The sequence below is a fragment of the Myxocyprinus asiaticus genome, chromosome 8 (assembly GCF_019703515.2).
Source record: "Myxocyprinus asiaticus isolate MX2 ecotype Aquarium Trade chromosome 8, UBuf_Myxa_2, whole genome shotgun sequence".
Taxonomy (NCBI): domain Eukaryota; kingdom Metazoa; phylum Chordata; class Actinopteri; order Cypriniformes; family Catostomidae; genus Myxocyprinus; species Myxocyprinus asiaticus.
Genome location: NC_059351.1, coordinates 11,964,850 through 11,978,352, shown reverse-complemented (window position 1 = coordinate 11,978,352; position 13,503 = coordinate 11,964,850). Strand labels below are relative to the sequence as shown.

General features: G+C 41.9%; 1 protein-coding gene across 1 annotated transcript; it reads left to right on the top strand.

Moving 5' to 3' along the window:
* Positions 1–9,800: 9,800 nt before the first annotated feature.
* stra6l (STRA6-like) lies at positions 9,801–13,009 on the top strand (the record flags this gene model as incomplete). Its single annotated transcript, XM_051705707.1, is given in 11 exon segments — positions 9,801–9,938; positions 10,362–10,426; positions 10,520–10,631; positions 10,775–11,047; positions 11,050–11,097; positions 11,242–11,290; positions 11,699–11,813; positions 12,030–12,043; positions 12,046–12,127; positions 12,254–12,417; positions 12,945–13,009. Coding segments are annotated over 11 exon segments (1,125 nt in total), but the record flags the coding sequence as incomplete, so codon positions are not given.
* Positions 13,010–13,503: the final 494 nt, after the last annotated feature.

Sequence of the window (13,503 nt, the reverse complement as noted above, 5' to 3'; positions counted from 1 at the left end):
CATGCTGTGGTCCTACTGTTCTCTTCCCAGGGAGAATGCAGTGGAATTTCATGGAGCATCTCTCCGGAGAGAGAGAAAGCGGTAAGGGCGCTTACACCTGAGCTAAATTATGTCTAACACCTGTCTCTAATTTCAGTGAGCACGGGGAGAGCAGCATAAATAGACACACCGCAAATAGAAGAGAGAGAGAGACTGGGCATGACAGACCCGAACCAGAGCAAAGATTTTTTATTACAAGTAATGAGAGTTTATTTTGTGAAGCGGTGTGTGATAGTGGTTTAACTTAGTGCATAACGTGAGACTGTAAATTGTGCTGCCAAGAGAGAAAATAAATCCTTACCTAAACAAGGAAAGCTGCTTCTCGCCTCCTCCTTTACACTGGTGCCGAAACCCGGGATTGAAGTTTGGGTCGAAGATGGATGGAAGTCGTCCCGTAGAGTCCTCCCAGTTGGCGGAGATCCTCCAAGCCCTCGCCAGCCTACATCAGAGCCACCAACAGACACTGCTTGAGCTCCGACAAGATCAAGCCCGCCGGTTTGTCGAGCTCCTGCACGCTCAAGCCGAGGACCGGCAGGCGATCCGGAGCCTCCTCAGCCAGGAGGTGTCCTCAGCCGTGACCCCGGGCACTCCCACGCTGTTACCCCCACCAGCTTTACAGAAAATGGGGGCGGCGGACGACCCTGAGGCCTTCCTGGATTTGTTTGAGCGGACCGCCGAGTTCTGGGGCTGGCCGCTCGGCCAATGGGCGGCCCGACTGATCCCACTATTGTCCGGGGAAGCCCAGCTCGCGGCTCAACAACTGCCAGCGACGAGCCTCCTGGCCTACGGAGAAGCTGTCCGACTTGCGGAGGATCACATGGCGGCGATCCCGAGGGCAGAAGAGTCCTCCTACATCTTCTCTTCTCCCTCTTTTTCTTCCCCCTCCCCTCTCTCCTCTCATTCTGCTCTCTCTCCAGGTCCCATTCCTGCCCCACGCAGACGAGGAGGACTTCAGCCCCTGAGACCAGTTCCCCTGGTGTGGGAGGCGACACCTTCCCCTACTCCAATGCTCTGCCGCTCTCCCCCTCGGGGGGGGGGCGCCCGCCGACACAAGTGCGGGCATAGCGCCTGGGCCTGCCTGCTAGAGGTGCGGAGACCCGAGCCACTTCCGAGATCAGTGCCCTCTGATGGAGCTGGGGATGGTGGTGCGGGTCTCTGACCTCCCACAGGCTGCCCCCGACCGGGCCGGAGCGTACCGGATACCGGTAAGTGTCAAGGGGGGTACTCACCAAGCGTTGGTGGACACCGGTTGTAATCAAACCACTATCCACCAACGCCTGGTTCAACCCGAGGCATTGGTCACAACTAAAACGGTGAAGGTGAAATGTGTACAAGGGGATATTCACAAGTATCCGGTGGTGACCCTGACAATTAAATTCCGGGGGAAAAAGCATAGAGTGGAGGCCGCGGTCAGTTCCCGCCTCACCCATCCGCTGATTTTGGGGACTGATTGGCCTGATTTTAGAGTTTTATTAAAGGGAATTTGCGCGTATGGGTCCTGTACGAAAATAGGGAGATGTGTGATGTGCGATGCTCTGGCAGGGGAGGCGGAGCCGGGGCCGTCCTCGACAGCTCCACGTCATAATCACGAGAGAGGGGGAGAGGCTGCAGCCCCTCCCCTTCTCAGGGAATTCCCTGACGGGGATTTCCCTTTGGAGCAGTCGTGAGACGAAACCCTCAAACACGCCTTTGACCAAGTGAGAGTCATCGATGGTCAACGACTCCAGCCTGACATCACCCTTTCATACCCCTATTTTGCAATTATAAATGAGCGGTTGTATAGAGTGACACAGGACACTTGGACCAAAGAGGATACCACCTAACTTTTGATTCCAAGGAGCCGTCGGGAAATGGTATTCCAGGCGGCTCATTATAATCCCATGGCGGGTCACTTAGGAGAAAGGAAGACACTGAACCGTCTAATAGCCCGTTTCTATTGGCCGGGCATTGGCGGCGATGTCCGCAGGTGGTGTGCGGCATGCCATGAATGCCAGCTGGTTAACCCACCTGCCACCCCAAAAGCGCCATTGCGCCCTCTCCCTCTGATCATGGTCCCCTTTGAGAGAATTGGAATGGACCTCGTCGGGCCATTAGAACGGTCAGCACGCGGACATTGCTTTGTATTGGTCCTAGTGGACTATGCAACGCGATATCCAGAAGCAGTGCCTCTTCGCAACATCTCAGCACGCAGTGTTGCGGAGGCACTCTTCAAAATAATTTCCCGGGTGGGGATTCCAAAAGAAATCCTCACCGATCAGGGCACAACGTTTATGTCACGGACACGAACTGTACGAGTTGTTAAATATTAAATCGATTCGCACCAGCGTGTACCATCCTCAAACGGATGGCCTGGTGGAACGATTTAATAAAACCCTCAAAAACATGATTCATAAGTTCGTACACGATGATGCTAGAAATTGGGATAAATGGCTCGACCCCCTGTTATTTGCAGTACGAGAGGTCCCGCAAGCCTCCACTGGCTTCTCCCCATTCGAGCTGCTGTATGTGCTTGATGTATTGCGAGAAGCCTGGGAGGAGGGACCTTCAAACAGTAAAAATGAAATTCAGTACGTTCTTGATCTTTGAGCAAAACTCCACACTTTGGGGCAGCTAACACAGGAGAATTTGCTCCAAGCGCAAGAACGACAGCGCCGACTGTATGACAGGGGAACTCAGCTAAGGGAATTTGCACCGGGAGATAAAGTTCTTGTATTGCTTCCCACATCGAGCTCTAAATTACTCGCCAAGTGGCAAGGACCCTTTGAGGTCACACGACAAGTGGGAGATCTCGATTATGAGGTTAAACGAGCCGATAGAGGGGGCGCACGTCAAATATACCACCTCAGTCTCCTGAAATTGTGGAGGGAGGCGGTTCCCGTGACATTGGCTACGGTAGTTCCCGAGAAGGCGGAGCTCGGACTGGAGGTGAGTTCAAAACATAAACAGTTCACCCCGGTCAATTGCGGAGACCACCTCTCACCGAGCCAACTCGCGGAGGTTGCTAGGTTGCAACAGGAGTTTGCAGATGTGTTCTCCCCTCTACCGGGATGTACAAACCTCATCCATCACCACATCAAGACCGAGCCGGTGGTCGTGGTACGTAGCCACCCCTATCGACTACCCGAACACAAGAAGAAAATCGTTCGTGAAGAATTGGATGCGATGCTCGATATGGGCGTAATAGAAGAATCCCACAGCGATTGGTCCAGCCTAGTTGTTCTAGTGCCTAAGAGCGATGGGTCTGTGCGATTCTGTGTGGATTATAGAAAAGTCAACGCGGTGTCTAAATCTGATGCGTATCCAATGCCTCGCGTTGATGAGTTGCTCGATTGGTTGGGCACTGCTCGTTTTTATTCGACATTGGATTTGACGAAGGGTTATTGGCAGATCCCCTTGACACCAATTTCCCGTGAGAAAACCGCCTTCTCCACACTGTTTGGATTACACCAATTTGTGACACTTCCGTTCGGTTTGTTTGGGGCCCCGGCTACGTTTCAGCATCTCATGGACCGAATCCTCAGACCGCATTCAGCTTACGCCGCTGCCTATTTAGATGACATCATCATTTATAGCAATGATTGGCAGCGGCATATGCAACATCTGAGGGCGGTTCTGAGATCGCTGCGCCGAGCGGGACTCACAGCGAACCCGAAGAAGTGCGCAATTGGACGGGTGGAGGTACGGTATCTGGGGTTCCACTTGGGCCACGGGCAGGTGCGTCCCCAAATTGACAAGACAGCTGCGATTGCAACCTGCCCGAGACCCAAGACCAAAAAGGGGGTGAGACAGTTCCTGGGGCTGGCTGGCTATTATAGAAGGTTCGTACCTAATTATTCAGACGTCACCAGCCCGCTGACTGATCTCACTAAAAAGGGAGCTCCAGATCCCGTCCAGTGGACGGAGCAGTGTCAGTGGGCGTTCACGCAAGTTAAAGCTGCACTTTGCGGGGGGCCGCTTTTACATTCACCTGACTTCTCTCTCCCTTTTGTTTTACAGACAGATGCTTCAGACAGGGGGCTGGGGGCTATACTCTCGCAGGTGGTGGAGGGGGAGGAGCGCCCGGTGCTGTACATTAGCCGTAAGCTCTTGTTAAGGGAAACTAAGTACAGCACTGTGGAAAAGGAGTGTCTCGCCATCAAGTGGGCGGTCCTCACTCTCCGATACTACCTGCTGGGGCGGGCCTTCACCCTCTGTTCGGATCACGCCCCACTCCAGTGGCTCCACCGCATGAAAGATACTAATGCCCGGATCACCCGTTGGTATCTGGCTCTTCAGCCGTTTAAGTTCAAGGTGGTCCACAGACCAGGGGCGCAGATGGCTGTCGCCGACTTCCTTTCCAGGAATGGGGGGGGAGAGGTAGGCAGGCCGGATGCCGCCCCGGCCTGAGTCGGGCGGTGGGGATATGTGGCAGCGGGGGCGTGGTCAAGCATCTCTCCGGAGAGAGAGAAAGCGGTAAGGGCGCTTACACCTGAGTTAAATTATGTCTAACACCTGTCTCTAATTTCAGTGAGCACGGGGAGAGCGGCATAAATAGACACACCGCAAATAGAAGAGAGAGAGAGACTGGGCACGACAGACCCGAACCAGAGCAAAGATTTTTTATTACAAGTAATGAGAGTTTATTTTGTGAAGCGGTGTGTGATAGTGGTTTAACTTAGTGCATAACGTGAGACTGTAAATTGTGCTGCAAAAAGAGAAAATAAATCCTTACCTAAACAAGGAAAGCTGCTTCTCGCCTCCTCCTTTACAGATGCTTCTCGGTCAGATAAGGACTATTGGTCCAGATCCACAACATGATTACATGAATATTAGAGAGTATAACCTCAGTTCAAATTAAATTATAATATAGTCCAAAGCAAAATGCTTGTGTGATCTTATTTCAACAAACCAGTTATTTAACAGTTTTGAGTTTATGGGGATCAGGTATTGTTGTTTCTTTGAGTTGTGATTACAGTCTTATGTTCATATCTATGGTATATCTATTGTTTTATACAGTATATTGTACCATAGGGCTAAAGACTCCATGGAGTAAAAGGCACTTTTGATTTTATTTTCTCCCAAAACACGAAATAGCATCAAAAACTACCACAGGACTTTTCTAAACAACTATTTGTCATTATACACTGCAAACATTTATGTTTAAAGTTTGATTTTGAGGTCATTTAATCTAATGTTTAATCATTTTTAAAATGTTGCAAATTTATGTAGCTATTGAATATCCTGGAAATTATTACATTTATTTTGAGAAAAAATACTTATTTGCTAATTTCAATTATTTTTTTCAAGGTGATTTTATATATATATATATATATATATATATATATATATATATATATATATATATATATATATATAAACTTCAGTAACTGTACAATAAGTGAAAGGATTGTTTTTGGGGTAAAAAGCCCCACTGTTGCAGGGGCAAAAGGCCCCTATTAAACACATTGTTTTTCTGAAGTGGGGGGAATAGATTTGCTATGAAGAATGTTCAAAGTTGGCTCACGTTGATTGATCCAATCATTTCGTAGATTTAATTGTTTATAATTTAGAATACTTCAAATGTAATGAAATGACAAACGTGGTTGAAAGAAGAAATGATGCACTCTTTTCTGAAGTGGTTATTTTGCATAAGAATTATCATAATTTGTTACTCAAAAAAGCATCTTGCTGTCTTGAAAGTATTTGCATAAGTTGACAAACTGTGCCCTGTAACTATTATTCAAACAACCTTCTGTTGTTATTTCTTTTCACACAAATTATGTTGCTCCATCAATATTCAATACATATGAATTTCTTAAATCTTGATACACCTTGTGAAAAAACACACAAAAAAAGTTTGCCCCGTTCTACCCTTATTTTAAACTGTACAAAGTTCTTTTTTGAAATGTTTTGATTGAAGAGTGTGCTTGTGTTGATATTTTGATATTTAATGCTGTAAAAAAAACATTTTTTTTTTTTTTTTAAGTTAAATACTTTGTGGGGTGCCTGTATATCAATTTGTATTTACCTCTGCTTTATTAGAATTATTATTTTTATATTATTAGATCATTGGGCTTGTCTCACAATGTTTTTGTGGTGTGTCATCTTTTCTGTTTCAGATTTGTATTGTGGTTCTACTCTCCTTTGTACAACACAGAGCGAGGAGCGCTTTCCATATCTCAGGGGTCGATTTGGCATTGTGGTGTGAGTTATCTGTATTTTATTTATTTATTTGACCAAAATGTATAATACAGTTCTTAGTTGAATATTTTTCCCTTTTTTAAAGGGGCATTCAGTAGTTCTCTAGCTAGCGTTAGCATTGCTCTTCTTCGTGTACTTTAAGTACCGATGTGACAGTGGTGTTAGACGCTGTACTGCCATCTTTCGATGTGGATCGGCATGATCGTCTCTGCTGCCTCCTCCAGCTCTGGAATATCATTTGCATCTAGAAAATGTCGGAATTTGAGGTAATTTCTAAAGTTATTTATTACTACTATAATATAATTGCTTTGCTTAAAAACTACTTTGCACTACACAAATGAAGACAAACAATCGTTTTTATCTATTTCATTTTATTGATTTATTTTTCCATTTACTGGTTTACACATAATCCTCAACAATCGCTGTGCCAAGCTAATTTGCACTAATCGAATGAAGACGTAGATGCCGTACCGATGTTTACTCTAGTTTATTTATATTTATTTTTTTGCCTTTGCCTTTGCCGGTCTTTCTGTCTTCTTGCTTCTGACCTCTTCGGCAGTACAGCTACTAAATCTTCTGTTGTCTCTGCTTCTAAAGCACGATAATTAAGTATGTTCCATTGTGTTCTTTTCGCTCTTCGCATCAGCAAACAGCACTGTGTGCTACATAAGCAGAGCCAAGTGTATCTACATAGGCGGCAGCCAATGAGCATGAGTATTCTTTCGACGTTTAATGAAACACAGCGGGTCATGTGATTTCAACATTGCAAAATACATTGAAGGGGGTGACCCGCACCATGTATAATAAAACACCTATTATAGAAAACTATTATGAGTACAGTCTTCATCTCATGTGAGTGTTCACCATTCAGATCAATCTTCACAAAAACACAATTCATCCGTTAAAGTGTAAAACTTTTAAAAATAGCTTCAAACTACTGAATGCCCCTTTAAGACTCTAATATTTGACTTATAACGAAGATATTTTTTCTTATTTTTCTTAGGCCATTGGATTTCATTTGCAGTCTAAGTAATCGATGGTCTTATGGTTTTGCATTCGGGGCTATTGCTTCCAGTGTGCTTCAACTGTTCTCTGAATCCTACACCCCATTTTCTGTGCCTAACTGGGCTAAAGGTTCATAGTACGTTATATAGTACATTATAAACAGTGTACTATGCATTACAGAACTTTTCACCTGCACGTATTTAAATGTGCTTAACTGGAATTTGCTATAAATGTAACTACATTGCAGTATTCCATGATGCTCTGTACTGTCCTACACAAAATAGGTGCAACTGAAATGTTCCATTCTCCATTTGTAATTGAAGGAATTTTACGATTGAATTACCTCTGTGTGCCTCACTCAGCCATCGTGTACCTGGTGGGAGCAATTGAAGTTGGTGTAGCCTACCTGCCATTTTTTGCTTGTCTATCAATGCCATACGGAGCACTAGGAAGGGTTTAAGGTCTTCTATACACCTTCATCTGGTACATGAAAATACTAATTTACACAGGAAAAAAATGCTCACGGTTTTAAACTATGGAATCCTGTCCAAGCTAGTTAATTATCTAACTAGCATCTAATGAACTCTCTTGTAGCTAACAAGTTGGTATAGAATCATGTTACTATACCTACATTTTTACAACAGTATTTTAACGTGCCTCATTCTGTAAATATCACAGCAGTTTTCTGGTGAAATAAACACTAGAGGCACTACAACATCAATGACTTTTATTCCCTTTCACACAAATCGCGAGTAAAAGAGCAGATTATTAGTTCATAAAAGCTTACCTTTTGCTCTGTTTCTCACACAGTGCTATCTTATGGCATCAAAACACATTTACTGTAGCGCATTTTCAGACAATACATTTTAAAGGGATTGGTCACCCAAAAATGAAAATTCTCTTATCATTTACTCACCCTCATGCCATCCCAGATGTGTATGACTTTTTTTTTTCTGTAGCAGAACACAAACAAAGATTTTTAGAAAAATATCTCAGCTCTGTAGGTCCATACAATGCAAGTGAATGGTGATTAGACCTTTGTAGCTCCAAAAATCACATAAAGGAAACATAAAAGTAATCCATATGACTCCAGTGTTTAAATCCATATCTTCAGAAGCAATATAATCAGTGTGGGTGAGAAACAGTACAATTTTTAAGTCCTTTTTACTAAAAATCTCCACTTTCACTTTCACTTTCAGATGTGAAAGTGAAACTAAACTGGCACCACATGTGACTTTAAGATGTAAAAGTTAAATTGGAAATTTAGAGTAAAAAAAAAAGGACACTGGAGTCGTATGGATTACTTTGATGTTTCCTTTATGTGATTGTTGGAGCTACAAAGGTCTTAACTCATTCACTGTCATTGTAAGGACCTACAGAGCTGAGATACTCTTCTGAAAATCTTTGTTTGTGTTCTGCAGAAGAAAGAAAGTCATACATATCTGTGATGGCATGAGGGTGAGTAAATGATGAGAGAATTTTCATTTTTGGGTGAACTATCCCTTTAACATTTGTATTGCATTAACAACTACATTTTCAGGCTTATTCAAGCACAATCAAGTTGCGCGGTAGCTCAACTGAGTGAGCATTGCAGTTGCGATGCAAAGGACCGGGATACGAGTTCTGAAGAGCACTTGAGTCGATAGATGATTCCAAATTGTCATAAAAGCACCACAAAATGGTGTGGTTGTTATAGCAATTGTGTTTTTCATCTCACATTTGCTTTTATGACACTATCGGTTAGGTTTAGCTTTAAGGTTTAGGGTAGGGAGGTTGGTTGTGTTGATCTAAAACTCAACAGAGAATTAACCTTAACAAACCCATCCATTTTTCATCTTACACTAGCTTAGGTTTAGATTTAAGGTTAAGGGTAGGGTAGGAGGAGGGGCCTGGGTAGCTCAGCAAGTATTGACGCTGACTACCACCCCTGGAGTCACAAGATCGAATCCAGGGCATGCTGAATGACTCCAGCCAGGTCTCCTAAGCAACCAAATTGGCCCGGTTGATAGGGAGGGTAGAGTCACATGGGGTAACCTCCTCGTGGTTGCTATAATATGGTTCTCGCTCTCGGTGGGGAGGAAAAAAAAGGGGAGAAAAAAAATAAAAAAGTTAAGGGTAGGGAGGGTTTTGTTTATTTAAAATTTGATAGGGCATTAACCTTAAAAACCTCATCTGTTTGGGAAAACATTTAACTAAAATTTTAGCACCACACAGTTGACATTTCACCTCAAATCTGCTGCGATTGGTGTAATGAAGCATGCAATCTAATTTTGCTAATGTATCGCCACCATCAAATAATTTTCATGAGATTGGGCTGTTGATGTCAGAAGTATAAAGATTTCTTTATAGGGTTGTTGATTTAACTGTTGATTCTGTATATTGTTTGGATTTCAGGCTCACTGTGAGACTGTATGACACAATAAGCTCTCCATCTGGAAGGGTTGGTGAATATCATTAATGTTCTCATGTAAGCTATAATTGCACATAATATCCTCAGTGTTTAAAGTTGTGATAGTGTCTCTTAGCTAAAATGTATTGGTGTGATTGCTAATAAATAAAAAATCAAATGCATTTTGATGGTTGCAGGTTTTAGGCAGCATGAGAAATTGATCATCTTGTAGCCATTCTTCCTGTGTCTCTGTTTCCTGCTGGGTCGGATTGTGTACATTATTGTGAAGGCAGTAAGAATCTGCATGCAGCTACAAGCTGATGAGGTCAGACCCTGAGACAGTTTTATAGTAATTTATGTTGCAGTCATTTTCTTTTTGATTACATGGTCTAAATCCACAATTTGATTAAAGTCAACATGAAACAGAATTTGCAACCCATTTTACTCCTGTAATGTCATATATTTTTGAGTGAAAAAGAATATTCAACGAGAAAATGTGGAAGAATTGAATGATCGAGAATTGATTGGAAGTAGGTGTTAAAAACTGTACCAGATTGGAGCCCAATCTGAATGCCAGTTTCCTAAAGCAATGCCTAAATTTGGTTATTGGTTAACAGTATCCAACAGCCTGTGAGGGCTAAGTGATGTCAACAGAAAGTTCTTACATTTTGATTAAAGATTATCAAGACAAATATACAAAGATATGAATCATTCTCATCGTTGATATTGCTTTGTTTCCATGACCTAGAATGAAGAGTTACACTCCCATCAATTCAGATATGTACAGACTCTACTGAAATGCCCTCCTAAATGGTAAGCACTGATCCAAAATGAACATATGCAGTATTTATCAATGTATTCATACAAACCAGCAACATGCATACTCACTGTTCTATCTCCCGTCAGGCCAGAAGAAAAGAGTTGGTTCCGGAGAAAAATGTATGACTGGGATCCTCATTTCAAATTTCCTAACAGAATGATTGGTACTTCAATTATCTCTCTGACTGGCTTGTACACGGTCAGTTAGCACTCACTAATATACACAACTAATTTAATATACAGCCATGGACTGATATTGTCCACGCTCAAATGCTATTCACATTATTCACATAATAAGTAACTTGCATAATATAAGTAACTTGCTTATGTGTCTATGTGTAGATGACCCTAGCAGACTATGGCTTGAGTGACTACACCTTTGATAAGTTAGATGCACCGAGGGACTCGCTTGCAGAGATAGCATTCTCCTGAAACCAAACAGACAACATCTTCACATCCCTCCTACCCGGGCTGAATGAGTTCAGCTATGTTGCACGAAGTAAGATACTTTACTTTGCTTGTCTTATCAATAATAGATAGACAGACAGACAGACAGACAGACAGACTTAAAAGTGTTTCAAGTTTAATTTATTTGAAATGTGTTTTTTCTCTAGAGTTCTTTTCCTCCAGAGAAGTTCCATAAGCCAATACCGGCAGTAAGTGTGGTAAGTAAAGTGAATGTCTGACTTTCTGTCTTACACTTTCACACCTTGCTCAATGGGTTTCCTATATTATAAATTGAAAGACAATCTTACTGACATTTAAAAACGAAGTCTTGGAGAACATTGCTGACCATAATTCTTTCTCAGGCAGCTATAATGAGTTACTCAGGCTGGCAGATTGCCTTCACACTTTGGGGTATGCAAAACGTTCCTATCAAATGTCTAAAATTTTGACTATAATAGTTTTTAAATGTTTCAGTTTCAGTGGAGACCCTTTCTCTAGCGACTCACCATAACCTCATTTCCTGATCGGAAAATGTTGTGAGATCAGTTCACAATGTTTACCCACTGTTCAAAAAGATCACTGCCTTTACGGACATCTATTCCTTGCATACTTTGAATACTTTTAGACTTTTTTTTTTTTTTTTTTTTTTTTTTTTTGTCAGCTCTAAGAGTGACCCAGAAATCCAGTGGGGTTTTCATTACAAATTATAAAATCAATATTACCATTTCACTGAAAAGCTTTAATGACAACATGCAGACTTTGTTGATGGTTTAACGTATTAATTCAATGTATTATTATTATTATTTTCTTTCTTTACAGGATTTCTGATAGTTCAATTTCTATTTGCTTTGCTTTTTGTGTATGGAGTGGTTGTTTTACCAATCCAGCAGAAGGGACATTTTCTCAGCTGGCTTACTAGTGTAGACATAATTATGTGAGTTCCATTGAAGACATCTCATAACCCAATTAAATTTCATAAGCACAGTCATTATGCCATATTTTTGAACTTGCATGACAACATCTTATTTTAAAAGCAACATCATAGCATCTGTTACTCTGAAGTGTTATGACATGAACAGCATCGCTAATTGTTGTTCATCATTGTTGTGAAGTGTTTTTTGAAGCATTGACTTGCATTATGTTATTGCAGGCTGACAATATTCATTGTATTGTGCTGGTTCAAATGTTCTTCTTGCAAGAAAAACTATCACCTGAGAAGAAAGAGAAGCCCCTTGCACTCAACAACAGGTAGAATAACCGCAGTTTTATTTATTTTAATCTTCTGAAATCTTTGTAAAAGCAACCTTAAAGGATAAAATTAACATTTTTATTGTTATTGAAATAACCCAATCTATTTCTCTTCTCCTTCAACAGAAAGGTGTTCCACTGCTTTAACTGCTTTTTCGTCTTCTATAATGTGATAATGGGGTTGAGCAATTGCATTTTACACCTATTAAGCAGGGCAATTGTTGGAACATAGCTGGTCTCGCGAATTGATTGGACCATCATGCAGCGGGGCTATGAGTCCATGGATCCAGGTAATAAGGGTACAATTAGGTCCAGTGCTGTGCAGTAAGAAACTAAGAATACACTATTTTTTTTTTCTTTTTAATTGAAAAGTTTCTCCTTTGAGTAGATCACAACTGTGAAATATTAAATTAATTGTTTTTGTACAATGTTAAATACATACTGTGGTGTCCAAAATATACCACAGCAAAAACACGGTCCACTTGCTTGAGCAAGATAATTTTGACAGCCGCTAGATTAATCTTGGTCAGTCTTTCTGTAACAAGGCAGGCGAGGGTAAAGGATCTAAATGCAGCTTTAATGAAACAAAGATAAACTAAGTAACTCAGAATATAAAGAAACAAAACATAGGGAACCAAGCACAGAGCATAACCCACGCAAAGACTGACAAAGAAACCAGGGGAAACAAGGGCTTAAATACATAAGGGAAAACAAGGGAACGAGGAACACCTGGGGAAAAGCGATATAAGTGTGGGGGAGAAAAAGATAAATGTTTAAGTCCTTTTTTTTCCTCTAAATCCTCCTCCCTGCCCAGTAGGTGGTGATTTGCATGAAGAATGTGAATCGGCAAAAACAAAAGAAGAATGTGAAAGTGGACTCTGGAGGTCCATACAATGCAAGTGAATGGTGACCAGAACTCTGAAGGTCCAAACAGCAGATAAAGGCAACATTAAAGTAGTCCATTTGACACCACTAGTTTAATCCATGTCTTCTGAAGTGATCCAGTCAGTTTTGGGAGAGAACAGACCAAAATATATCTCCTACATTCTACCATTGCAATCTCTAGGCACGATCATGATTTCATGCTCAATTACACTTCCTAGTGCTTGAGGCATGGGCAGAGCGCTAGATAGTGCTATAGGAAGTGTAATCAAGCTTGAAATCATGATTGCCAAGGAGGCTGCTGTCAAGATTTATAGAGAAAAAGGAGTTATATTTTGGTCTGTTCTCACCCAAAACTGATTGGATTGCTTCAGATAACACTGATTAAAGAAACGTATGGCTTACTTAAATGTTGCCTTTATCTGCTTTTTAGAGCTTCAAAGGCCTGGCCACCATTTGCTTGCATTGTATGGACTGACAGAGCTGAGATGTAC